Source organism: Capra hircus, chromosome 7 (genome assembly GCF_001704415.2).
Source record: "Capra hircus breed San Clemente chromosome 7, ASM170441v1, whole genome shotgun sequence".
NCBI classification, from domain to species: domain Eukaryota; kingdom Metazoa; phylum Chordata; class Mammalia; order Artiodactyla; family Bovidae; genus Capra; species Capra hircus.
Window position 1 is genome coordinate 96,267,113 of NC_030814.1, and position 26,733 is coordinate 96,293,845.

The following is a 26,733-nucleotide window of genomic DNA, read 5'->3' on the forward strand; positions in this document are numbered from 1 at the left end:
GACCTTCCAAGCATGGCGGGGGGCGGGGCTGCGGCGCGCCCTGCGATGAATAATTTAAAGGGGCCGCGCCTGCGTCGCTGGGCGGAACGCTAACGGAGTTGGCGAAGGGTGGACCCCGGCTGCGGCTCCTGGGTGAGTCCGGGTTTCCTTGGTACCTGCAGGGACATCCTCTCGCGGGTTGTTAGCGAGCCCTCGGCTTTCCTAAGATCTGTCTTCTGTCTATTCCCGGTAGCTCTAGACTTCCCGACTCTTACCCCTGTCCCCCAGCTCCCGGCAGGTGTTTTCGCACCGGTAGCCAGGTGCATCCTCGGGTGGGAGGAGACCAATCCCCTGTGAATTTTCCAGGTACGGTCTCAAGGGCCCAGTGACTCCCCCAGATTTCCATTAATACTCTGAGGTTGCCAAAACAGTCTCAGCTTCCCAGGAAAGTCACTGATATTCCAGCATTCTTCAGTATCACGCTCCAACGACTCCAGGGATGTGCCCAACCAGTTCCGATTTTCCCAGTAATAGTCTTATATGCCTCGCAATCTCTCGATAACTTTCTGTTGACCCCTGGTAACTCCAGGGTCCCTGGTTACGTCTCCCAGCAATGGTCCCAGCCTCGTTCCCCGAGTCCCAGGGATGCTCCGCACCATCAGAAAACCCCTAAATTTTACTATTACGTGACAGTAAATCTCCAGCATCAACCAGTAACACTTTACGAGCCCACCCCACTCCGAGCATCCCAAGATGCTACTGACACCTCGGCATTGCATCACGACTCCTTGTGAAGGCGCTCCTGGCAGCATTCCGGTGGGAGCCAGGCATCTCCCCAGCCCCATAACTCGGGCCCGGTTTCCCTGGGGTGCGGTATCTAGTGTTCGCAGAAGGTGCAGGGGTGCGGCCTAGGGATCAGATCAGGACTGATCCTGCAGAGGGGGCCACCTGCTGGAGAAAACCGTGTCCCTTGGGGAACCTGTTCTCTAGCTGCTGATAGTAGGTGTCCGACCGGCTGCCCTTTAGCCCCAGGGTGGGGCTGGACGAGTGGGGCGTCAGGCCGGCCTGATGAGTAAGTAAGGAGACCCTGGTGGGGACCCAGGGACCTACCTCACTCCCTAGCTCGGGCCCCGAACTCAATTTGCCCCACCCTCCAGGCGTCCCCAAGCCGGCAGAGAAACCTCCTGGCAGTAAGGGTAAGAAGAGGGCAGGGCTTGCTGCAGGGGAGGGGCGGACCCAGAGTGACGACTTGCCCGGGTTGTTCCGGCTTCTCATTCCCCAGGAGTGCCAGACGTGCAGCCCTGCCTGAAGAAACGGATGGATGCTCCGCTGCAAACCGGAATGGTAAGGGTTGGAAGGTGTGCGCCGTCGCGGGGACTACGATTCCCGACGTGCTTAGCGCGCATCATCGCGGTCCCGCGATAACTAGGCTGCGTCTATTCAGGCTGAACTACGTTTCCCGGCGTGCACTGCGTGCCGCCGACCCTCCAGAAAGAGTTGACTGCCCCGGGGAGGGAGCCGCGCTGGCCCATTTTGCAGATGGGGACGTCGAGGGCCGAGCCGACTGTGATCTCCGGGGCGGACCTGGCTCCGTTGGATGGAGTCCCAGGTGTCCCGGCCCCCGGGGAAGGCTTGGCGGGGCCGGTATGCGATGCGCAGCCCGTGCCGTTCGTCCCGCAGGTGCTGGGCATGATGATCGGGGCTGGAGTCGCGGTTCTGGTCACCGCCGTGCTTATCCTGCTGCTGGTGCGGAGGCTTCGAGTGCCGAGTGAGGACCTGGAGGGCCTTTGGGGGCTGCCGAGGGATGGGAAGACGAAATGTCTGGGCCCCTGAGTCAGTAGAGATGGGATGTGCTGGAGCCCGCACGCAGCGTCCCCATCTCTCGCCGTGCGGAGTATGCGTATAGCTCAGAATGCCCCTCTCCGCACTTACTATCCCCAGAAACCCCAGCCCCGGACGGCCCCCGTTACCGATTCCGGAAGAGAGACAAAGTGCTTTTCTATGGCCGGAAGATTATGCGGAAGGTAAGTCTGGGACCCTCTGGGGCGGCCTTTTGGCCACACAGAGGCCCTGTCCTTTACCTAGTTATACTTCTTAGTAAGCCCGCCGCCCTCCTTGATTAAGGGCCTTGGATTTGCCCCCGCCTCCCTAGGGTCTGAACTGACAGTGGATGCATTCCTCTCACCCCCACCCCCTTAATTCTCCCAGGTGTCACAATCCACTTCTTCCTTAGTGGATGCCTCCGTCTCCACCACTTCCCGCCCGCGCATGAAGAAGAAACTTAAGATGCTCAACATTGCCAAGAAGTAAGGCTGTGCTAGGTGTACCCGGGGCTATGTTCAGGGCTTTTTGAGTGATCAACCCACACCAAAGCGTGTCTCAGGCTTCTTTGAACCCCATGGACTGTGTCTCAGGAGTCTTTCCACGTCTGTGGGACTGTTTCAGAGCTCTCGCCTACCAGACAGGCGGTTTCTGTTCCTTGAGGGCTCTCTCAGTGATGTTTCTCTACTACAGAAGTATCTGTGAGTTGTTTAATCCCCAGTTACTACCTCTGGCTTTGGTGTCTCAGTGGTAAAGAATCCACCTGCCAATGCAGGAGATGTGGGTTTGATCCTTGAGTTAGGAGATCCCCTGGAGAAGGAAATGGCAACCTACTCCAGTATTCTTGCCTGGAAAATCCCGTGAACAGAGGAACCTGGCAGGCTACAATCCATGGGGTCACAAAGAGTCAGAGACAGCTTAGCAACTAAACAACCGCAATGCTACCTTGGATGTCTTGCCTCGGTCAAATCTCCCCACGTGAGAGGGTTTATTGCAGGGCACTCCAGGGTGTTTCTGGGACCTGCTGGAGGGGCTCTCTCTACCGTTTGTTCCCCGGAGGGTGACAGCCCCTCTGCTACTGATGTAGCAGTCCCTCTACATCAGAAAGCATCTCTCTGTGTCACCTTCGTTGCAGTTCTGCTACTACTAGGAGACTAGTAGTAGGGATTTCTGTTCCCTGGGAGTCATCTCAGGAATCTTTTCACGCTAGAGACAGGAAGGACATCTCAGGACATGTCATCATAAAAGGGCTACCTTGGGGTTTCTGAGCAAGGCTCTCCCAGAGATCTTCTAAGCTGAGAGCTGGCTGTGGGGGTCTCCTGACAATGGTAGGGTCTACATGAAGGTCTGTCTCAAGTGTTTCTGCACACTGAGGCACTATGCCAGGGCTGACCACAATCAGTAAGTGTGCTCTCCCATGACTTTCTTTTATTTTTTTATTTTTTTTTTTAATTTTAAAATCTTTAATTCTTACATGCGTTCCCAAACATGAACCCCCCTCCCATGACTTTCTATGACTTGAGTAGAAGGGCTGTCTCTAGGTCTTCCACAATGAGTTGAGGGTCTGTCCAACTCCTAGGGGGCAGTCTCATTGGCTGCACAGCCTTGAGGAGTTACCCTGATGTCACCATGACCTTCAAAGGGCTATCTCAGTTCTCTGTGACCTGGATAAGGGCTAGCCCAAGGATCTTCCTGATCAGAAGGGGAACCATTGTGCGATTCCTCTGTTCTGTGGAGTTTAACTCAGTTTGAACTCATTCTAGAGGGTCTATCTTGAGCATTTTGTGACCAGTGGAAGGACTGTCTCAGTAATAACTATGCCTTGCGGGGAAGAGCTGTCTGAGGTCCATGATCAGCAGAGGAGCTGTATCTGGATTCTCTGTCTGTAACCAGAGCTATCTCAAGAGCCTCTGTAGCCATCCAAGGGGCTCTCTCAGGGCTGTCTGAGGCTTGGGAGGAAGGGCTATCTCAGGGATTGTTATAAAGACCAGAGAGGCTGCATCTGGGGTCTTCTGATATAACAGAAGCTACCCCAGGGGTCTGCCTTCATGAGGGAGGCTGTATCAGGAGTCTAGTCTGTGATTGCCAGTTGATAGACTATATCTGGGGTGCCATGATGAACATAGTGCTTTTGCTGGGGTCTCCTCGCATCTTGGAAGCTATGTCAGGAGTCTGCCCAATGAGAGGTTCCATCTAGGAAGCCTGTGACTAGTGGAGGGTGGCCTCAGAGTTTTACATTAGGGGTCAGCAAGTTTCTTCTTTTATGGGCCACATCTTAGGCTTCGCAGGCTGCCTACAACGGTAATGTAATGACTCAATCCTGCTATTGCATCATTAAAGCAGTCACAGATATGTGTAAATGAATGAATGTAGCTGTGTGCCAATAAAACTTTATGGACAAAAGGAGGTGGCTGGCCTGATTTGGCCAGTGGGCCAGAGTTTGCTGACCCCTGCTCTAAGGACCCCAGGAAGGGCTCTGTGGGGACAGAAGGATCTGAGGTCTGCCTGAGCCTTCTTCCTGCTCCCCACTGCCCCCATCCCCCTCTCCTCCCACTAGGATCCTGCGCATCCAGAAAGAGGCGCCCACGCTGCAGCGGAAGGAGCCCCCGCCTGCTGTGCTGGAGGCTGACCTGACCGAGGGCGACCTGGCCAACTCCCACCTGCCCTCCGAGGTGCTCTACATGCTCAAGAATGTCCGGTCAGTGTCAGGGTACAGGCAGGGGCGTTGCAGAGCTGGGACTGACCTGACCTCCGCATATCTCCATTTCCCCGCCGTCCCTGTCCAGGGTGCTGGGCCACTTTGAGAAGCCACTCTTCCTGGAGCTCTGCCGCCACATGGTCTTCCAGCGGCTCGGTCAGGGAGACTACGTCTTCCGACCTGGCCAGCCGGACGCAAGCATCTATGTGGTACAGGACGGACTCCTGGAGCTCTGTCTGCCGGGGCCTGTGAGTACGCCACCTTGGGGGGATCTGCAGGGCAACGAGGTGGGCGGCAGGACAAGCAGGGGTGCCACAGACACGGGACAGGCAGTGGTTTTGGTCAGCAGGGTTGGTGGTCTTTTTTCTTTTTTTTAATTTGGGCCGTGCTGCATGGCTTGCAGAATCTCAGTTCCCTGACCAGGGATCAAATCCAGGCCGTGGCAGTGAAAGCACCAAATCCTAGCCATTAGACCACCAGGGAACTCCCCAGGTTGGTGGTCCTTATGAGATGTACAGGCAGGAGTCAGGAAAGGATGCCCAGGGGCGTCTGGGGTGGTCAGCACAGTCACTGGCTAGTTAGTGATGCTGGTCAGAAGGTTCTTGGGGTCAGGTTGTCAGCAATCACCAGGCTACATGAGAATGGGGGCTAGTGGCTTGGTCAGGGGGGCAAGATGCGGGTCAGCAGGGTAAGGGCAGCACTGGTCAGTGCCCACCCCACTTTGTGTGTCTCAGGACGGGAAGGAGTGTGTGGTGAAGGAAGTGGTTCCTGGGGACAGTGTCAACAGCCTCCTGAGCATACTGGATGTCATCACTGTGAGTCACCAGTACGGAGGGGTGTGGGGACAGTAGGAGGCCGCACCCACCGGACTGGGTAGGAGAGGGTCACCCCAAGAGCCCCCATCTCTGATGGGTTTCTGATGTTTCCAGGAGTCCCTCAAGGAATGGCATTGGGAAGGGGCCAGGGGAAGCAGGCAGAGGGCTCTCACCACCCCGACCTTGACTCTCCTTGTGCCCCCTGTACCCCCAGGGTCACCAGCACCCCCAGCGTACTGTGTCTGCCCGGGCAGCCCGAGACTCCACGGTGCTGCGGCTGCCAGTCGAGGCCTTCTCAGCAGTATTCACCAAGTACCCCGAGAGCCTGGTGCGGGTGGTGCAGGTGAGTGGGCGGTTCACTTCCTTCCATGACCCCCGCCCGTCACAGGCTCCTGGGGGCTGGGACCCAGCCGCCAAGAGGCGCTCACGATGGGCTTATCAACTCTGAGCAGCCAGACCTCACCAGCTCCTCCTCTGAGCCGCCTCCACCCCATCTTCCCAGGCTTCTGCCACCTGATTGTGGGTTTCTCCCTGGCTCCTGTGGCCCTACCCAGCCCCTTCCTACTCTGATCTTGACCTCTGACCATAGCTCTGTTTTCTTCCCCCCATCCATGGCCCCACCCCCGAGTGCTAGGTCCCCACTTTCTCCCAGGGCTCACCCTCTTTCTCCTTGGCCCCCTCCTCTGCCGACCACGCCCCCGAAGATCATCATGGTGAGGCTGCAGCGGGTCACTTTCCTGGCACTTCACAACTACTTGGGACTGACCAATGAGCTCTTCAGCCACGTGAGTTGCCTGCAGAGCACCAGGGGCCGGAGAGGTGAGTGACACCTGCCTCCCCCGGACATGCCACAAGGATGCCCTCTGCCCCTAGGAGATCCAGCCACTGCGCCTCTTCCCTAGCCCGGGCCTCCCACCCCGCACCAGCCCAGTGCGTGGCTCCAAGCGGATGGTCAGCACTGCGGCCTCAGAGGAGCTGAGGGAGACCCCTGGCCGGCCGTCTGACCCCACTGGGGCCCCACTGCCCGGGACTGGAGGTACCCAAGGTGACCGCTGCCTGGTCCCCAAGAGCTCAGGTTGACCCAGCCTCTGCCCCTCAGTGCCTGTCTCAGTTCCTCAGGGACTCCCACCTGACCTGCCCAGCCCCCCAAAAGTGAAAGTGTTGGTCGCTTTCGTCATGTCTGACTCCTTGTGATTTCATGGACTATGGCCTACCAGGCTCCTCTGTCCATGGAATTCTCCAGGCAAGAATACTGGAGTGGGTAGCCGTTTCCTTCTCCACGGGATCTTCCCAACCCAGGGATCGAACCCACGTCTCCTGCATTGTAGGGAGATTCTTTACCATCTGAGCCACTACGGAAGCCCTCAGCCCCCCAAGAGCCCTTTCAACTAGGTCTCCAGGTCTGCCTCCTGCCTGGTCCCCCAGAACCCCTGGCCTCAGTCCCATGGGCCCATTGGAATTGCTTTTCGTAGTCCCCCAGTACCCAGGAACTCTGAGCTGGCCCCTCCTCAAGCTCCCTTCAGTTCCTCACCCCCTGATTCTAGCTGTAGACCTGGGGGCTCCGAGGGGCCAGAGCCTAAATATATGTCTCCTCCAGGGGACCCAGTGAAGCCCACATCCCTGGAAACCTCCTCAGCCCCCTTGCTGAGTCGCTGCATCTCCATGCCAGTGGATATCTCAGGTCTGGGGCACCAGGTGGAGCTGGGAGAGGCTATCAAATATCATTTATTTACTTCCTTTTGCCTGCAGTGGGTCTTTGTTGCTGTGCACGGGGGCTACTTTTCATTATGGTGCACGGGCTTCTCATGCAGTGGCGTCTCTTATTGCGAAGCATGGGCTCTGGAGTGTGCACTCAGTAGTCGTGGTGCCTGGGCTTAGTTACTCGGAGGCATGTGGGATCTTCCTGGACCAGGAATAGTACAGGTGCCCCCTGCATTGGCAGGAGGCTTCTTAACCACTTGGTCACCAGGGAAGTCCACCTGCCTCCCAGTCTTGATTTTTCTCATCCACGAAATAGGAATATTGGGAGCATTTCTCATGTCTTTTTTTACTGTGGGTCCTTGTTGAGATGGTGCTCTCCCCACTGTAGTGAGAAGGGTTGCAAGGGAGAGAGAGAGGCAATGGATTAGTCCATGTCTTTCTGGCTGCTGCCTGGGATAACGTTATGTAGTGTTTGCTTAGATTCCCACTATGGTTACTCTCATCTTTATTGCATTTATTGCCCCTCATCCACCGCAGGCTTGCAGGGTGGCCCCCGCTCAGACTTCGACATGGCATATGAACGGGGCCGGATCTCTGTGTCTCTGCAAGAAGAGGCCTCAGGGGGGTTCCAGGCAGCTTCAGCTCGGGTAAGGCCTTGCCCTCTTCCCCTGCCCCTGCCTCCTGACTCCAATCCCCTCCTGGTGCCCTGGCCTAGCCACAGGTGGAGTCTCCCAAGGAGGAAGGTTAGGGGGAGCATGGAGGTCATAGCCCCTGCCCCACAGACTCCCAGTCAGGAGGCCCGGGAGCAGCCAGCAGGCGCCTGTGAGTACAGCTACTGTGAGGACGAGTCGGCCCCCGGCAGCTGCCCCTTCGGGCCCTACCAGGGCCGCCAGACAAGCAGCATCTTTGAGGCAGCAAAGCAGGAGCTGGCCAAGCTGATGCAGATTGAGGTGGGCAGCCCAGGGCGTCTATGGGACCAGGTAAGGGGGGTGGTAGGCATAGCTGGGCCGTCTCAAGCCCCTATCCTTCCTCCCCAGGACCCCACCCTTCTGAATAGTCGAGTTCTGCTACATCACGCCAAAGCTGGCACCATCATCGCCCGCCAGGGGGACCAGGTGAGTCTGACCCTTGACCTCTGACCCTGCAGCTCTGACTCGAGACCTCTCTCTCCCCTTCTCTGATCTCTGATCCTTGCCTTTTCACCTTACATGTAGACCTCTCAGTCTGTGATTTCCAACCCCTGACCTTTGGATCCTATGATTCTGACCCCCAGCCCTCCCTCCCCATGTCCTGTGGACCTATTGACCTTTCCCCTCCAAACTTGAACCTTTTACACCAGGACCCCCACCCCAAGATCTCTCTTCCTTGCCCTTAGCCATTCCATTTTTCTGACCTTCGAAATCTACAACATATTCTGATGCTCTGTTTCTTATCCTAGATCCCTGCTGGGATGGGGGAGGGGTGGGGCTCACTAAATGGGTGCTGGTGTGAATTTGGCCTGGAGGCCAAGAACCAGCTCCACGAGCCCCACGAGCTGGATTTCATTGTCCCTTGATGACACGCAGGAGGTGGAGGAAACCATAGCCCACTAATCTGCCCATTCTCCAGACGGGGAAACTGAGGCCCTTTTGTGACATCACAGCTGGGGAGCACAGGGGAGGAGGGTTAGAGAGGGAACCAGACTTGCAGCCCTTGGGTGACCTTGGGTGAATCATACAGAAACTTCTCATCTTTCCCACCTGTGGAATGGCGGGGAGGGGGTGCGGCTCATAACTACCTGCAGCAACTGTTGTGAGAATCAAGCAGGAAGTACTCAGTTCTGAGCTGCTAGGGTGTGTGCAAGGGTGACCAGTCAGGGGGAGGCGTGGTGACGGGTGGGACGGTGACAGTAAGGGTGACATGACTTAAGTGCTGAAACTGCAGCAGCGCCCCGGGCTCAGGAGAGGGAGGTCTGCGCTTGGAGGAGGGGATGGCCTAGCTGTTAGCTGGCTGGGTGATGGTGCCTTTTACTTTAATTAGATTCTAGTTGATTTGTTATATCACGTGATCAGTTTGATTGTATTATCACTTTGAGCTGCTCAATGCAGAATGGGCTCCTTCCTGCAGAGTACGTTTGGTGCCAGCTGTTCGAGTTACTTGGAGGCCTGGCTGAGGAAGTGTGGTCACACCATGGCCCTTGCAGGGGCCCCTGGGCCCTGCTTATCTGCGAACCTCTGCTGAGCTCAACTCAGCCCAGCCCAGCCCAGCCTGCTAACATATCAGCCTGGTGTGCAACCATCCAAGGCTCCTCAGAGTCTTCAGGACGTTGTTAGGGACAAAGTTGGTCTGCTGTGCCCCCTCCCAAAATGACGCACAGTTTGGCCCACCCCCCTGGGATATTTGGCCATGTCGAGACTTTTAAGCTTTTCTTGAGTGTTTTTGAGATTAGATTTTATTTATTTACTTATTCGTTTATCTGGCTGTGTCTGGTCTTAGTTGTGGCACACAGGATCATCCTGTGTCCTGTGGGAGCTTTTGTTGCAATGCACAGACTCTTTAGTTGTGGTGTGCGGACTCAGTTGCTCCACGGCATGTAGGATCTTAGTTCCCCAACCAGAGATCCAACCCATGTCCCCTGCATTGCAAAGTGGATTCTTAACCACTGGACCACCAGGGAAGTCCCACAGGGTGACATTTTTGATTGGCTTGGGAGGGTGGTACTGTCACCTAATGGCTAGACACCAGGGATGCAAAATGCACAGGCCAGCCCCCCACAACAGAATTATCCAGTCCAACATGTCAGTAGTGCCAATGCTGAGGAAACCCTGCTTTCCACAAACATTTCCCAGAGTATATTTCACAGAATACCTCTATCACAAGGGATCTGAGTGCAACAGGTTTGGGGAACGCTGGCTGATTAAGTCCTTCTTGGAAGTGCCCAGTGAACTCATTAGCTTATTCAAAGCTCTGAGAAGCGGGTGGGGGGGGTGGGGGGGTGGGGGGGTGGGGGGGTGTCGGGGCATGTTTCCCAATCTGAGGATGAATAGCAGCCTAATACTAGTCACTCCCATTGTATCCCAAACCCAGTCTGGGAATTCTGTCTTGGAAGGCATGTGTGTATGTCCCCCACCCCTCCCAAGGATTCTTGCAGTGTTTTGGTGCTCATCAGGGCTTTGTGGGCTGTCGTACAGGTTTGTGCGCTGGATGAGGAAGAAACGTTTCTGTCTCTAGGCAGTTTCAGTTCCTTATTTAAGAGGGTGGTACAGAGTGGTGTCCAGCTGGGCAGGCTAACCAGAGGAGAAAGGGGTATTTGCTGTCTGTAGGAGAAGGCAGTGGCACCCCACTCCAGTACTCTTGCCTGGCAAATCCCATGGGCAGAGGAGCCTGGTAGGCTGCAGTCCATGGGGTCGCTAAGAGTCGGACACAACTGAGCGACTTCACTTTCACCTTTCACTTTCATGCACTGGAGAAGGAAATGGCAACCCACTCCAGTATTCTTGCCTGGAGAATCCCAGGGATGGCGGAGCCTGGTGGGCTGCCGTCTGTGGGGTCGCACAGAGTGGGACACAACTGAAGTGACTTAGCAGCAGCGGCAGGAGGCTTGCTGTAGGGCCAAGAAACACCAGCAGGGGTCCCCTGCCCTTGAGAAGTTCACAGATAGACCTTTCACTCAAAGAATGATACAGATTGTTGCTAAGTCATATAGGTCTCCTGCTACAAAGCGGATGTCCTCAGTTCTACAGCGTCTGATTTAGGCAGAGCAGTGTCTCTGAGGAAGTGACCTCCAGTGAAGGAGGAAAAGCAAAGAGAAATTAACTAGGTGCAAGGGGGAGGAAAAAACATTCTAGGCAGAGAGTACAGTTTGTGCAGATGTCCTGTGGTGGAGCTATCCCATCTGGAAAACAAAGGAAAACCAACAAGGTTGGAGCGGAACACAGAAATTGAGAGCAAAAGGTTTTTGGTTGTTGGTTTTTTTTTTTTTTTTTTTTTGCACCAGTCAGCTTGTGGGATCTCAGTTCTCTGACCAAGGATTGAACTTTGGCTTCAGTAGTGAAAGTGCCAAATACTAACCACTAGACCACCAGAGAACGCCCCAAAGGGGATTTTTTTTTTTTTTGCTGATAATTTTAGAGATGTAATTCACACATTATACAGTTCACCCATTTAAAGAGTACAATTCAGTGGTTTTTAGTATATTCAGAGTTGTGCAACCGTAACCACTGTCAATTTTAGAACATCACCTTAAAGAGAAACACCATACTCCAAAGCCATCGATCTCCCACCTCCTAATGAGCCACAGCCCTAAGCAACTACTGATCTTATGTTTCTGTAGATTTGTCTGTTCTGGACATTTCATATAAATGGAATCAAACAATACGTGGCCCTTTGTGTCTGGGATTCTTTCCCTCAGTGTGATGTTTTCCGGGGTCACCCATGTTGTGGCATGTGTCAATGCCTAATTCCATTAGAGTTGAATACTGTTCCATCATAGGAATGAGCCACCTTTTGCTTCTCAGTTCATCTGCTGATGGACATTGAGTTACTTCCACCTTTTGGCTAATATGCATAATAGCATGATTCAGGTATGAACATTATGTACACATGTCTGTGTGGATATGTTTTCATTGTGTCGTAGGAGTTGAGTTGCTGGGTCATATGGCAACTCTGGAGAAGGAAATGGCAACCCACTCCAGTATTCTTGCCTAGAGAATCCCATGGACAGGAGCTTGGCAGGCTACAGTCCATAGTGTTGCAAAGAGTAGGACATGACTTAGCACGCAGCATGCAGTGATTTGTAATGTTGAACATCTTTGGAGGATCACTAGCCATTCATATAACCTTTGGAGTAACATCTATTTGGAGCCTTTGCCCATTTTAAAAATTGAGTTATTTGTCTTTTTAGTGTGGAGTTGTAAAAATTCTTCACATATTCTGAATACCAGACCCTTAGCAGATAGATGATTTGTAAATATTTTCTCCTAGCCTGTGGGTTGTCTTTTCAGTTGATAGTGCCCTTTGAAGCTCAAAAATTTTTCACTTTGATGAAGTCCAGTTTATCGGTTTTTCACTTTGTCGCTTGGGCTTTTAGTATCATATCCAAGATTCCATTGTGTCCATGGTCCAGTGTGGCCATGACTGACTCCTGTGTTGTCTCCTTAGAGTTGTATAGTTTCAGCTCTCACATTCATGTCTTTGATCCATTTTGACATGATGAAAGGTGAGACTCCAACTTTGTTCCTTTCCATGTAGCTATGCAGTTGCCCAGCACAAGCAAAAAGGACCTAAGCTCAGCCACGCTCCCATGTAGCCAGTCTTCCCAGCCTCTTGCTGGCCCTGTTGAATTCCTGCCTCTTAATCTGGGCTGAAATGGGTGATCTATTAGCAGCATCTGCTGTGGGTGCTGAATGGGAATATAAATACATGTGCTGCTCAGCTCAGTGCTATGGAAGGCCTTCACTACCTCCAACTTTTCTTTCCTTAACCTTTTCCGAGCGCACAGACCCGAGGTGTGGGTGCGGTGTTGACCGGGTGCCCATCTCCTGGCCCCTCCCTCACAGGATGTGAGCCTGCACTTCGTGCTCTGGGGCAGTCTGCACGTGTACCAGCGCATGATCGACAAGGCGGAGGACGTGTGCCTGTTCGTGGTACAGCCCGGGGAGCTAGTGGGACAGCTGGCTGTGCTCACCGGCGAGCCCCTCATCTTCACGCTTCGAGCCCAGCGTGACTGCACCTTCCTGCGGATCTCCAAGTCCAACTTCTACGAGTACTGCCTGGGCCCGATGATGGGGCGGGGGTGACTCAGGGGGTCCCCTGACCAACTCCATTCTGCCCTGCCTGAGGCTATGCCTCTGACCCTCCACACTTTCCAACGGCACTTGAAAAGCTGTTTTCACTTTTTGAGCCCTTCCTGTCCCACCCCCGAGGCCATCACCCAACTCAACACTCCCTATCGGCTGTTCCTGGGCGCCCCCCGGCCCATGCACCCCCTCCCTTTGCCTGCAGGATCATGCGTGCACAGCCCAGCGTGGTGCTGAGCGCCGCACAAACTGTGGCCGCCAGGATGTCGCCCTTCGTGCGCCAGATGGACTTTGCCATCGATTGGACGGCGGTGGAGGCAGGACGCGCACTGTACAGGTGAAGCCCCCGCCCCTACCTCTTCCTTCAGGTCCTGCCTACTCTGACACCCGCACCCCTACCCCAGGCAGGGCGACCGTTCAGACTGCACCTACATCGTGCTCAACGGGCGGCTGCGTAGTGTCATTCAGAGGGGCAGCGGCAAAAAAGAGCTCGTGGGCGAGTACGGCCGCGGGGATCTCATAGGAGTGGTGAGCGTGGCCCTACTCACTGACCTCTAACCTCTCCCAGTCCAGGTTCCCCCCACCCCCAACATATACTTCATCCCAGGCAACAGGATGGGGCACTAAACGCCGCCCCCCCCCCCCCGCCTCTAACCTCCTGTATTCCACTTTCTCCAGCTGCTTTCCATGGGGCGGGGAGATGGGGGCAACCTCATCAGCATAGTGGGGGACCCTCACCCGGTGTGGAACCCTCTCCTGGCCTGTCTTTGCCCGAGCTCCGAGATGGATAGCGAGGCTTGGTTTCGCCTTCTGTCTGCACGGACAGTCGGCCTTCCCCTTACCTATCAGCCTCCTGGCTCATGCAGCCCTGGTCACGCGCGGTCCCCTAGGTGGAGGCGCTGACAAGGCAGCCACGTGCCACGACGGTGCATGCGGTGCGCGACACAGAGCTGGCCAAACTCCCCGAGGGCACCCTGGGCCACATCAAACGTCGATACCCGCAGGTGCAGCTCGCTGGGCTGGGGGCTGTTCTCCTTATCTGGGTGGGACAGATGACTGGGGGTGTGGCCCTAGAGGAGGCGGGGCCTAATGGGTGGGGCGGGGATTCGGGTGCGGATGGAGCCCTGGGGAGGAGCTGAAGCCTCCAAGTGAGGGGCGGGGCTCATGGGGTGGGGCCCAGGTAACGGACCCAGGCGCCCTGGTCAAGAAGGAAAAGGTGCAGAGTTGCTCCTGCAGTCTAACTGGGCCCCCGGCCTCCAACGCCCCAGGTCGTGACGCGCCTCATCCACCTGCTGAGTCAGAAGATTCTGGGGAATTTGCAGCAGCTGCGAGGACCCTTCCCAGGTGGGAGCCTGCAAGTGCCCGGGAATACTAGGGGGTTGTTCTCCAATGCCACAGAACGTGCTGGGGGAGGGAGCCTTGAGCCCAGGGCATGCTGGGAGGTGGAGTCCAGCGTATAACCTGCTCCGGGTGGAGCTTGAAGCAGGAAATGGCAATACGAGTTCTGGTGCGTGCTGGGGGCTGAAGTTCGGGTTCCTGGGCATGCCGGGAAACGGAGTCCTGGAGCCAGGGCTGCTTGTTCAGTTCAGTTCAGTCGCTCAGTCGTGTGCGACTCTTTGCGACCCCATGAATCGCAGCACGCCAGGCCTCCCTGTCCATCACCAACTCCCAGAGTTCACCCAAACTCATGTGCATTGAGTCGGTGATGCCATCCAGCAATCTCATCCTCTGTCGTCCCCTTCTCCTCCTGCCCCCAATCCCTCCCAGCATCAGGGTCTTTTCCAGTGAGTCAACTCTTTGCATGAGGTGGCCAAAGTACTGGAGTTTCAGCTTTAGCATCATTCCTTCCAAAGAACACCCAGGGCTGATCTTTAGAATGGACTGGTTGGATCTCTTTGCAGGATGGATGTTAGTGGAATCTAAAGCGTCAGTCATGACGAGAGCTACGGGTCTTAGGGGCAAGCTTGGTTCTGGGTCAGAGCTGGCTGGAGGATGGAGTCTACCTACTAGGAAAAGAATACCTAGACTAATGTGTGCTGGGAAGTGTAGTTTGTGGGGTGGTGTTTGGGGCCTAGAGTATATTGGGAAGTGAATTCAATAGGTTACCAACATGGTGGGAGATGTGGTTCCTGGTCCTGGTGGATGCTGAGAGTTGTATTTCTCAGTTTCAGTGCATGCTGGGAGGTGTGGTTCCCTTCCAGGGCATACTGGGAGGTGAAGTTTCCCAGCTATGATACACTGGGAAGTGGTCAGATTCGAGGCGTGCAGAAATATGAGCCCGAGGTTTTCAGTTATGGTGACCTGACCCTGGACTAGCCTAGGCAACCTCTACTTTCCTTTTTCCCCCAGGGGCTTCTGCCCAGCCAGCCCTGACACCTAGATCTCTGGGGTGGGGCCAGGGTGAGCCCTGGCAAGAAACCATCCCTACACCCAGGGTCTTCCCCCACAGACATTCCCCCTAGTCCTACACTCTGTGCCCAAGTACACTTTCACTCCCACTCTGCTGGCAGGACCACACTCGATGTGATTCTGGGGCCGCTATGGGGGCAGGGACTTTAAAAATCTCAGACCCCTGAGAACCTCTCTGTGATGCTATGAAGACCGAGTTTCTAGTGAGCATCTAGTGTGTGCTGGGCATCCTGCAGGGTGGTGGGAAAGTACACAAGACAGACAAAGCCCCTAGAAGGGTTTATGGCTTGGCTTGCAAGATAACAGTTTTTTAAATACAAAGAAAGAGTACGTCAGTTAAGGTACTGTGTAGAAAACAAAAGAGAGTCTTGATGGGGCGTGACTAACCTAAGGAGGCAGGCTTTTCTGAGGACAATGAGCAGAGACTTGATAAATGAGATGGGACCAGATACTGACAGGACTCCGACAGGGTTTGGTGGTGTTGAAACACTTCAAGGGGAAAAGTGAGTGAGGGGGAGGAATGGGCTAGGGCAAGTCTTGTAGGAACCAGAAAGGCATTTGAACTTGTTTAGATTGTTTTAATCTGAGCAAACTCTGGGAGATAGTGAAAGACAGGAAAGCCTGGCATGCTGCTTGGGGTCGATGTTTTAGTCTAAGGTGTGTGCAGAGAAGCTGAGACGCAATAGGTGGGTCAGAAACATCTTTATCTCAGTCTAGTTCTGTGTTCAAGTCCTCTTAGTGGACAGAGACTCCCCCCCAGCACCACCCCCCCTGCCCCGCCCAGGTGAGAATGGGTAGGGGCACAGATCAAGTCCATGTAGGCAGAGTGGAAAACAGAAAGGGTTATACAGTTGTGTAATGGATCCCCCTGAGGAGATTGGGCCAAAACTGAGGATCAGATAGCCAGATCTTATCGAGGACAGTGGTTCAGGCTGTGAGACCATGACCTTCAGTATAGCATCACTAAGCCTCAGCTGAGGGACAAGGTGAAGGGATTTCTGAGAAGGTGGGGGAGAGCTGACCTTTCCAAACACAGGACCGCACAGCAAATACCATCCTTTGGGGTCTCAGCAGGCTCGGGACTAGGTGTCCCCCCTCACTCGGAGCTCACCAACCCTGCCAGCAACCTGTCAACAGTGGCAGTGCTGCCCGTGTGTGCCGAGGTGCCCATGGTGGCCTTCATGCTGGAGCTGCAGCACGCTCTGCAAGCCATTGGTCAGTCATGGGCAAGGGCAGGCCTTTGGTCTTCGTGGGGCAAGGCGCGTGTGGGTGGGGCATTGGTCAAGGAATGGAGATGCCTTGGTGGGTCAGGGTGGGGGTAGAGCTGGAACAAGGCCCTGTAAGCCAAGTAGGTGGTATTCTCTCATGGGAGAGGCCCACCTCTGTTGGCCCAGGTTCCTAAACACCCTTCCTCACTCATCCATCTCCAGGCCCCACGCTCCTCCTCAACAGTGACATCATCCGGGCCCGCCTGGGGGCCTCTGCACTGGACAGGTGTGTGTTGGGGGTATGGGGACGGGGAGCACAGGGATGAGCTCAGAACGTAGGATTCCTTCAGTCTCATTTGAGTTCTAGGCTGTGAAACAAGGAACGTGGGCCTCCATCCCTCTGGCCACTGGGGAGACAGTGGGGTAAATCGGTCTCTAGAGGACGCAGTCATGTCTAGGCCTTGGATGTCCACATCCACATCCCCACAGCAGTGGAGCTACATGGTCTCTGAGGGCAGGGACCCCTGACCAGCCCCAAGATGACCCTCCCCACTCCCACCCTAGCATCCAAGAATTCCGGCTGTCAGGGTGGCTGGCCCAGCAGGAGGACACGCACCGCATCGTGCTTTACCAAACAGACACATCGCTGACGCCCTGGACCGTGCGCTGCCTGCGCCAGGCCGACTGCATCCTCATCGTGGGCCTGGGCGACCAGGAGCCCACACTCGGCCAGGTCCGGAGACCAGGCACAGTGAACCCCATCCCTGGGATCCCGCCCCAGGCCCTTGGGTGCCTGTGCTGGGCCATATGCACCTTTACCAGTGGGGCTAGGTGACCACACCTTTACCTAGGGGGCCAGGTGTGGGCGGCGGGGAGGAAACCACTGGTGAGAGTGACTTCCGTCCTCCTCACTCCCACCCCCCATGCAGCTGGAGCAGATGCTGGAGAACACAGCAGTGCGGGCCCTCAAGCAGCTGGTCCTGCTGCACCGCGAGGAGGGCGCAGGCCCCACGCGCACTGTGGAGTGGCTCAACATGCGCAGCTGGTGCTCGGGACACCTGCATCTGCGCTGTCCGCGCCGCCTCTTCTCACGCCGCAGCCCGGCCAAGCTGGTGAGGGGTGCTGCGGGGCGCAGGCCCACTGGCAGAACCTTTCGGAGGCGTGGCTAATGGAGGGGCATGGCTTAGAGATCAGAGGGGCGTGGTGGTGTGTTGAAGGTCCAGAGGGTGCCTCCTACACCCCCCCATCCTTATGCACCGTGTTTCTCTCCCCTCATACCAGCACGAGCTCTACGAGAAGGTTTTCTCGAGGCGCGCAGACCGGCACAGCGACTTCTCCCGCCTGGCGCGGGTGCTCACAGGCAACACCATCGCCCTGGTGCTGGGTGGGGGCGGGGCCAGGTGAGGGGTGTGGTCAGTGCCGCCAGGGGTGGGACCAGGTGCCTTGAGGGGTGGAGCTGACTCCTTGAGCGAGATCCCACAGGGACTGGGCTAGCAACACATTCCTTGCGGGTGGGGGAGACTGGAGGAGATTCCTGGGTGTGGGGCTTAGGGGATTCCCAGCAAGTCACTGAGTCTCCTCCACCGTACAGGGGCTGCTCACACATCGGGGTGCTGAAGGCATTAGAGGAGGCGGGGGTCCCCGTTGACCTGGTGGGCGGCACGTCCATCGGCTCCTTTATCGGGGCCCTGTACGCTGAGGAGCGGAGCGCCAGCCGCACTAAACAGCGGGCCCGGGAGTGGGCTAAGGTGTGCGTTACCGGGAGAGGGTGGGAAGGTGATGGGGAAGGGTCCCCCCACCCCAGGAGCACCCTGAAAAACCTAACCTCAGAGGGGCTTCTGGACTTCTCCTGACCACCCCCCCCGACTTAATCCTGTGAAGCCCATCTGATTCTTAAACCTCCAGAACCTTGGATGACCCCTGTGACTTCCGGGCTAGTGATCCTAGCCCCCAACTCCCAGCTAGAACAATCAAGACCCCCAAGTGACTCCTGTTTGACCCCAGCTCGCCCCTCACCCCTAGAGCATGACTTCGGTGCTGGAGCCCGTACTGGACCTCACCTACCCCGTCACCTCCATGTTCACGGGGTCAGCCTTCAACCGCAGCATCCACCGTGTCTTCCAGGACAAGCAGATTGAGGTGCATACTTCCCCCATGCCCGCCCCACCCCCACCTCTCCCCATAGGCATCCCCAGTCCTCCTGGATCGCGGTCCCTGTTCCTGCAGGACCTGTGGCTGCCATACTTCAACGTGACCACGGACATCACCTCCTCGGCCATGCGTGTCCACAAAGATGGTGCGTGCCCCCAGAGGCCCAACCACCACCACTGGGGCCGTTTGGGGAATGGGTGCTGGGGGGGCAGCCAAGTTGTTAACATGAGTGACCATCCCTCCTGGCCTGATTGCTGAGCACTAACTGTCACCCACTAATGCCCCAGAGGGCCCCAGGTATGTCTGTCCTGGGGAGGGCAGGGGGGTCGGGAGACTTGTCGGGCGCCTCACCCCCTCACCCCCCGTCCCCGCAGGCTGCGTGTGGCGCTACGTCCGGGCCAGTGCCTCCTACTGCCCCTACCTGCCCCCGCTCTGTGACCCCAGGGACGGGCACCTGCTGGTGGATGGGTGCTTCGTCAACAACGTGCCAGGTCAGCGAGCCCATGGGGCTGGCCAGGCCTCTGAGTGCGTCTGAGTGTGCCTGTGCGTGTCTGTGTCTGTGTGTCCCGCTGGGCAGGCTCCCTGTGGCGATACGTGCGTGCCAGCATGACGCTCTCGGGCTACCTGCCGCCGCTGTGTGACCCCAAGGATGGGCATCTCCTCATGGATGGCGGCTACATCAACAACCTGCCAGGCAAGTAGCCACCTGCTCGTCCCCCTGCGCGGACACACGGGTGAGCTCACAGCCAGTATGTGTATGTGTAGGATGCATGCGTGTGCTGTGTTGGACACGCATGTACATAGATGGGTGGGGTGCCTCCACCACCAGCTTTCTCTCATACCTGTTGACTTTAAGCATGCAGGTAAGAGGCAGGGGCATTTGCAACTTAAAATTCCACACACACAGAAGCATGCAAACACAAGTAGACAACTATGCTGGCTACACAGACGCTTGAGGTCCCATAAGCCAGGGATCCACACAGTTCACTTGCACACCAAGTTCGGCCCCCTGCCTGATTTTATAAATAAAGTTTTATTGGCACACAGCCACTCCCAGTCATTTACCTTTTGTCTGTGGCTGTGTCTGTGAAGCAGAGTCAAATAGTTGCATCAGAGACCACTCGGCCTAAAAAGCCAAAATAATTTTTCCTCTGGCCTTTTACGGTTTGCCAACTCTGGCACAGGCAGCCCATATAGATACATGCACTCACACTACCACATTCACGTGAGCAGGTGTGTACAAACTCTGGTGGACAGGCATGCGTGGACGCACAAGGAAACATACACAGACGTTGGTCTAGGGACACGTGAAAGGAATACACACAGTATTGGGTGTGTGTACAGAGGTATACCCCACCCAGAGGTGGGTGTATTCACAAACATACAGACAAGAGTTGCATATATCTGATAAGGGTGCATACTGCATGCACGCACACACAAAAACCTGTGAGGGACACAGGCAGTCTGATGGAGACTCAGGTGTCTTTGGGGAATGGGCGTGGCTATAGGACCTGTCCATAGGCACCCCCAGACCCACACAGGGACCCTCACTGGGGCACACAGACTGTGACCACAGCACCCCACACACACTGTGCCAGCACTCCACCCTTTACCCTTTCCATCCTGCTCCCCTGAATCTCCTTGAACCAGCTCTTTGCTCTCTGTTTCTTGCATCAGTCTTGAGGTCTCTTACTCTGCCTGGATTCTCTTTCCTTCCATATCTTTGGCCACTCGTCTCTGTCTCTTTCTCCCACCTGTCTCTGTTGCTGGCTCTGGTCTCCTGTGTTTCTCTTCCCTTCGCTCTGCCTCCTGGCATCTTTTTTTGTTTTTAGCTGCTCTGGGTCTTCCTTGTGGTATGTGGGCTCTTTGGTGAGGTATCTAGACTTCCTCTAGTTGCAATGGGGCTTCCCCAGTCGTGGCACAAGGGCTTAGTTGCCCTGTAGCATGTGGGATCTTAGTTTCCTAACCAGGGATCGAACTCATGTCCCTTGCATTGGTAGCTGGATTCTTAACCACTAGACCAGCAGGGAATCCCTCTCTGGGTGTCTTTATTCCCACATCTCCCTGTCAGTTTCCTCCCACCCCTGTCTCCCTGCATCTTGAACCCTCTGTCTGTTTCCATGACTCTGACCCCTTCACCTTTCTTTCCTGATGCCCTTACTGTATTCTCTCTCTGTGTCACTCTCCTTCCATGTCTCTGTTCCCCATGCATCTGACTTCATGTCTCTCTCCACAGTGATTTCGTCCCTGTACTCCGTCTTCTCCATTCCCTTGGCCCTGGTTCCCCAAACCCCAAAGTGCCAACACCCAACCCCACTTCCCACACATCATCAGCCTCTACGTCCACCCATACATACCCCTTTGCATCCCTGCATGTCGTTCACATGGTTTTTTTGCATGACCATGTGAGTGATGGTGTTTGTGGGACTGGGTTGATCTTCCCTGCCCCGGTACTGGTGGGGAGCCCCCAGCTGACTCCCTGGCCCCACAGCGGACATCGCCCGCAGCATGGGTGCCAAGACAGTCATCGCCATCGACGTGGGGAGCCAGGATGAGACAGACCTTAGCACATACGGGGACAGCCTGTCTGGCTGGTGGCTTCTGTGGAAGCGGCTGAACCCCTGGGCAGACAAGATCAAGGTTCCAGACATGGCAGAGATCCAGTCTCGCCTGGCCTACGTGTCCTGCGTGAGACAGCTGGAGGTTGTGAAGTCCAGCTCCTACTGTGAGTACCTGCGCCCACCCATCGACTGCTTCAAGACCATGGACTTCGGGAAGTTCGACCAAATCTATGTGAGTTGGTGGGAGCCGCCTGGTGACAGTGTGGTGGGCCGGCAGGCCTTTACTCCTGAAAGCCCCAAACCACAGAAGGGGAAATAGTCTAGGGCTCTATTTGGGATCTGGGAGGAATAGAACGGTAATCAATTAGTGATGTCTACAGTGAGTGTCACAAGGGGGCGTGGCTGCACAGGCGCTATGTATGAACTACCAGGCAAGTTGCGCTGCCTGAAGCACAGTGTAGAGATTTCTAACACCATTTCTGTGTTGGTGGGAATAAGCACCACAGTCAGTTAGTAATGTCTGCTACAGGTTTGTGATGCGCTGAATGGAGCAGTGTGTAATGTGCCACTGGTCCAGAAAAATGGATCGTAGTGCATGCCAAGAGTAAATGATCAGTAGCTGGGGACTTCCCCTGTCCAGTGGTTAAGATTCCGAGCTTGCGCTCCAGGGGGCGCGGGTTCACTTCCTGGCTGGGGAACGATGATCCTGCCTGCCGCATAGTGCGGCCAAAAAGAGAAGAAAGAAAGCGTCAGTAGCTGCCTGTCCAGTGCGCTGAGTAAAATATGTCTGATGCCCTTTCCAGGCTCACTGGGAAGGCAAGCCATGATGGATTAGTGATGTCTGTAGTGGGCATGGGAGATGGTGATATTTAGGGGTATAGCACATATTTGCAAGGGCTTCCCTGGTGGTTCAGATGGTAAAGAATCTGCCCACAGTGCCAGAGACCCAGGTTCCATTCCTGGGTCAGGAAGACCCCTGGAGAAGGGAATGGCTACCCACTCTAGTATTCTTGCCTGGAGAATTTCATGGACAGTGGGGACTGGTGGGCTACCGTCCATGGGGTCACAAACAGTCGAACATGACTGAACGACTAACACTTACTTGTAGAGCTTGAAATAAGCTTGCACGCTGCCACCTGTGTCCTTTGACAGTTGACACACTCCGTGGGGCTGAGTGGGGAATGAAATGTGCTAAGAGGGATTAGTAATATTTGGAGGGGCACAGGATCGAGGGCATGGGGGTGAGTGTGCTAAGTACACCCAACTCTGAACGTTATGTAGTCTCAAATGCCAGCTCCTACAGAGCAGCAGGCTTCTGAGGGGCCAGGGGAGGGGCAGGCAGGGTGGGGATAAGCAGAGAGGAACATTCTGGGGGTTGCACACATGGCCCCAAGCCCCCTTCATTTCCTGCAGGATGTGGGCTACCAGTATGGATCAACCGTCTTCAGTGGCTGGAGCCGGGGCGACATCATTGAAAAGATGCTCACGGACCGGCGGTCTGCCGACCTGAACGAGAGCCGCCGCGCAGACGTAAGCTTGCGCCCTCCTCCATCAGCAGGGCCCCTCTGACAACAGATTGTTCCCAACCCCAGTTCCCTCTGGACCCCGCCCCCCTCCCCCCAACACACACACCTCAGATGATCGGCCGAGAGCCTCATCCACATCACCCGGCAGGTGCTCGCCTTCCCCAGCTCCGGCTTCACCGACTTGGCGGAGATAGTGTCCCGGATCGAGCCTCCCACCACGAGCTACGTTTCGGTTTCCGACGGCTGTGCTGATGGTGAGGGACCGAGGGCCACTCTAGGAGGGTGGGGACGGTGTACGTGGCCAGAGGGGTCCTGAGCCGCGTCAACTTCACCCATGCCATCCAGGGGAGGAGTCGGACTGCCTGACGGAGTACGAGGAGGACGCGGGCCCCGAGTGCTCACGGGACGAAGGGGGCTCTCCGGAGGGCGCAAGCCCCAGCACTGCCTTGGAGATGGTGAGAGGGGCGTGACCCAGGCCCCCCCTCCCCGCCGCCGGCGCAGTGGGGAGACTCTGCTGACGTGCCCCCCTGGCCTGGGCTGTGTGATGACACATGCAGGGCGTGGGGGGCCACCCCTTGTCCCCACAGGAGGAGGAGAAGTCGATTCTCCGGCACCGGCGCTGGCTGCCACAGGAGCCCTCCACCCCTGCTGCGGATACCTGAGGACCTCCAGAGGGGTCCCCGCCTTGGGCTAGACAAGGGGTGAGCCCTGTGGGGGTGGCTCACTCCCCCTCTGCCTGCTGCTATGCCTGTGACCCCTTGGGTCCCCTTTGACCCCCAGGGTCCACACACTGGACTGGCCTGTCCCCCCTCCCTGGCGTGGGGAAGGGGCAGCAGTGCACTGATGACCCTCGATCAGTCACACCAATAAACCTTCCCCTCTTGGAAGTGGCCTTATGTCGTCTTTTGGTTCAGGGGGCACCTCACTCCACCTTCCATGCTCAGGATGGCTGAGGCTGGTGCTGGAAACAGCCTTGAGCTTGTCTCAGTGACCAGTGCTCCCAGCCTTGGGCTGAACATCCCCCACTCCCAGTGGGAGTGGTCTGTAGTCCCACTCAGTGCAGGCTCCGGACCACACGGCCTGCACATGCTGTGTGCCTGTCTGGGGATCACAGATGCCCATTCTAGCACCCCTCACTTTCCATACTAGGTTCCCACAGTCTTTGCCCCTTGACTAGTCCTACTGTGTGCAGAAGCTCCATGTCTTCTATGTGTCCCTATTGTGTGTGCTCCTGGGCCTGGTCCCCAGAGGATGTCCCATACATAGGGGCTCAAGAGCTTTACTCTCAGAGGCTCCCAGCCAGTTTCCTCCACTGCGTGCTGCTGGCCTGTTGGGGCTCCCCATCACTGCCTCCCCTCCCCGGAGCCAGAGTGGGAATGTGACAATGGCTGGGCTCATTCACAAGACTAGCTTGTGGGCTGCAGGGAACCCTGGATGATTTTTTGTTTGTTTAGGTGTGTGTGTATGTTTTATTATAAAATATACATAGCATAGGAGACTTCCCTGTCCATCCAGTGTTTAAGACCCCATGCTTCCAATGCGGGGAGCATGGGTTCGATCCCTGGGTGAGGAACTAAGATCCCACATGCCATGTGGTATGGCCAAAAAAAATAAATTTTATATGTATATATATTTTTCTTTTTAATTGAAGTATAGTTGGTTTACAATGTTGTGTTAGTTTCCGGCACACAGCAGAATGATTCAGTTATATATAAGCCATACATTCATTTTCAGATTCTTTTCCCTTACAGATTGTTATAAAATACTGAGGAGAGTTCCCTGTGCTATACAGTATGTCCTTGTTGGTTATCTGGGTTTTTTAATAAAGTGAGAAAGAATGTTTTTGCTGACTCACTATTTATCTGGCTGCGTCAGGTTCTCACAGTGGCGTGCGGAATCTTCGTTATGTCATGGGAGATCTTTCGCTGTGGCTCAGACTCTAGCTGCAGAGCACAGACTTCACTAGTTGTGGCACATGGGCTCAGTTGACCCTGGGCACGTGTGAAGTGAAAGTGTTAGGACCCCATGGACTGTAGCCTGCCAGGCTTCTCTGTCCATGGGATTTTCCAGGCAAGAATACTGGAGTGTGTGGCCATTTTGTTCTCCAGGGGATCATCCCATTTGTTTAAAATGTATTCTTTTTTAAAATTTATTTGTGGTTGCTCTGGGTCTTCATGGCTTTTGGCACAGGCTTTCCTCTAGCTGTGTGGAGCAGGAGCTGCTCTTTGTTGTGGTGCATGGACTGCTTGTTGCTGTGGCTTCTTGTTGCCAAGCACAGGGTTAGGCACACAGACTTCGGTAGTGGTGGCTCGTGGGCTTAGTTGAAATCTTCCTGGACCAGAGATTGAACTTGTGTGCCCTGAGTGGCAGGTGGATTCTTATCTACTGCCTCACCAGGGAAGCCCCCACTTGTTTATTTTCTGTTTTTATTTCCATTACCCTAGGAGACAAATCTAAAAAGATCTTTCCGTGGTTTCTGTCTAAGAGTGTCCTCCCTATGTTTTCCTCTAGGAGTTTTATAGGATCCGTTCTTGTATTTAGGTCTTTAATCCATTCTGATTTTCCTTTTGTGTATGGTGTTAGAGAATTTTCTAATTTCATTCTTTTACAGGTAACTGTCCAGTTTTCCCAGCACCTCGTATTGAAGAGATTGTCTTTTCTCCTTTGTATATTCTTGTCTTTGTTGTAGATTAATTGAGCATAGATGCATGGAGCCTCTTTTCTATGTAAGGAGACACATTCATAGATTCCAGGAATTAAATTTTTGGAGGGAATAGAAATTATTTTGCCTGCCATAAGTTCCTAGGAGAAGAGAATGGCAACAGCAACCCACTCCAGTATTCTTGCCTGGAAAATTCCATGGACAGAGGAGCCTGGCAGACTACAGTCCATGGAGTCACAAAGAATCAGACACGACTGAGTGACTAACACTTTCAATTTATAAGTTCCTAAGTTCACAAGCTAAGCCAATAGGAGATTCTCAGTGAATAATGGTTGTTACTAAGATGATCAGTAGGTCATTATTGACATTACGACTATTTATACCTAGAACTTCAGTATCTCGAGGGTAGGAACTTAGTCTCCTGTGTCTCCATTGTTGGATCAATGCTGTCTCCCTTTGGGGGAACAATGTCGCAGCATGTCAGCACCATGGACAGCGAGGGTGCTATCCAAGGTGCTCCCAAGGCCCACCTCCCCGCTCTGCCTTCACCTCCAAGCCTCCGACATCCCTGCCCCCTCCAGATCCTGGGGAACACATTAAGCTGAAAATTAAGCCCCGGTTTGTACCCTGCAGACATCTACACCATAATTGCCCCCCACTCCATGCTCACTTGCTCCTCCAATTCCACTAGCATCTCTTCTGCAACTCAAATTCTTCATGGATTCCTGCCTTGGAGCGCTTTACTCTGTGTAGTTAAATAAGTCTATTCTCAAATATTGCCTCTTCAGATTGTCTGAAAGTATTGTCTAAACCAGTTTCCGCACTCCCACTGTCCTGTTTTCTTGCCTTTTTTTCTTTGTAAAAAAAAATATTTTGGCAGCACTGTGCAGCATGCATGCTCTTAGTTCCCTGACCAGGGATCAAACCCGTACTCCCATATTGGGAGCACAAAGTCTTAATCAGTAGACTTCCAGGGAAGTCCCCTCCATGCCTTTTTAAAAAATAATAATTTTTTTAATTTATTTATAGCTGTGTGGGTCTTTGTTGATGTGAGGCTTTTCTCTAGTTGCGGCGAGCAGGGGCTACTCTCTGGTTGCAATACACAGGATTCTCACTGTGGTAGCCTTTTTCATTCCAGAGCGTGGGTGGGCTCTAGGGAGCTAGGGCTTCAGTAGCTGCAGTGTGTGGGCTCAGTAGCTGTAGCTCCTGGGCTCTAGAGCACAGACTCAATAGCTATGGTGAATGGGCTTAGTTGCTCCACAGCATGTGCGATCTTCCCAGACCAAGGAGGAAACCTGTGTCTCCTGCATTGGCAGGCAGACTCTTTATCACTGAGCCACCAGGGGAGCCCCCTTCCTTGCCTTTTAACCATACTCCCTGACCACAGTTGCTTTGCTTGTTTATCATCTGTCTCTTTTTGCTCAA

The 26,733-nt window shown here is 54.8% G+C and overlaps 1 protein-coding gene across 9 annotated transcripts; it reads left to right on the forward strand.

The window, feature by feature from the left end:
- Window positions 41-23,533, forward strand: PNPLA6 (patatin like phospholipase domain containing 6). 9 transcript variants are annotated; one of them, XM_018051153.1, is made up of 34 exons: window positions 41-132; window positions 1,262-1,323; window positions 1,660-1,747; window positions 1,921-2,003; window positions 2,188-2,285; window positions 4,358-4,498; window positions 4,587-4,746; window positions 5,233-5,313; window positions 5,528-5,656; window positions 6,018-6,098; window positions 6,187-6,358; window positions 6,911-6,994; window positions 7,552-7,661; window positions 7,797-7,964; window positions 8,052-8,129; window positions 12,552-12,757; window positions 12,997-13,128; window positions 13,196-13,319; window positions 13,682-13,795; window positions 14,060-14,135; window positions 16,272-16,415; window positions 16,631-16,694; window positions 16,973-17,141; window positions 17,338-17,520; window positions 17,690-17,808; window positions 18,000-18,156; window positions 18,431-18,547; window positions 18,635-18,704; window positions 19,137-19,253; window positions 21,051-21,352; window positions 22,534-22,650; window positions 22,795-22,900; window positions 22,992-23,101; window positions 23,204-23,533. In XM_018051153.1, the coding sequence occupies exons 2-34, from the start codon at window positions 1,297-1,299 to the stop codon at window positions 23,306-23,308; spliced, it is 4,032 nt and encodes a 1,343-aa protein (XP_017906642.1). In that variant the 5' UTR covers window positions 41-132; window positions 1,262-1,296; the 3' UTR covers window positions 23,309-23,533. The 9 variants fall into 9 exon arrangements, with proteins under 9 accessions (XP_017906642.1, XP_017906646.1, XP_017906643.1 ...); XM_018051157.1 differs by having other exon boundaries at window positions 63-132; window positions 6,187-6,349; XM_018051154.1 differs by having other exon boundaries at window positions 66-132; window positions 16,275-16,415; window positions 23,234-23,533.

Bases quoted from the DNA above. Each gene is read 5' to 3' on its own strand.
- PNPLA6 (XM_018051150.1), top strand. From the start codon at position 1,519: ATGGGGACGTCGAGGGCCGAGCCGACTGTGATCTCCGGGGCGGACCTG. The intron at 2,286-4,357 runs GTAAGGCTGTGC...TCCTCCCACTAG, and splicing joins ATGCTCAACATTGCCAAGAA to GATCCTGCGCATCCAGAAAG. The intron at 4,747-5,232 runs GTGAGTACGCCA...TGTGTGTCTCAG, and splicing joins AGCTCTGTCTGCCGGGGCCT to GACGGGAAGGAGTGTGTGGT.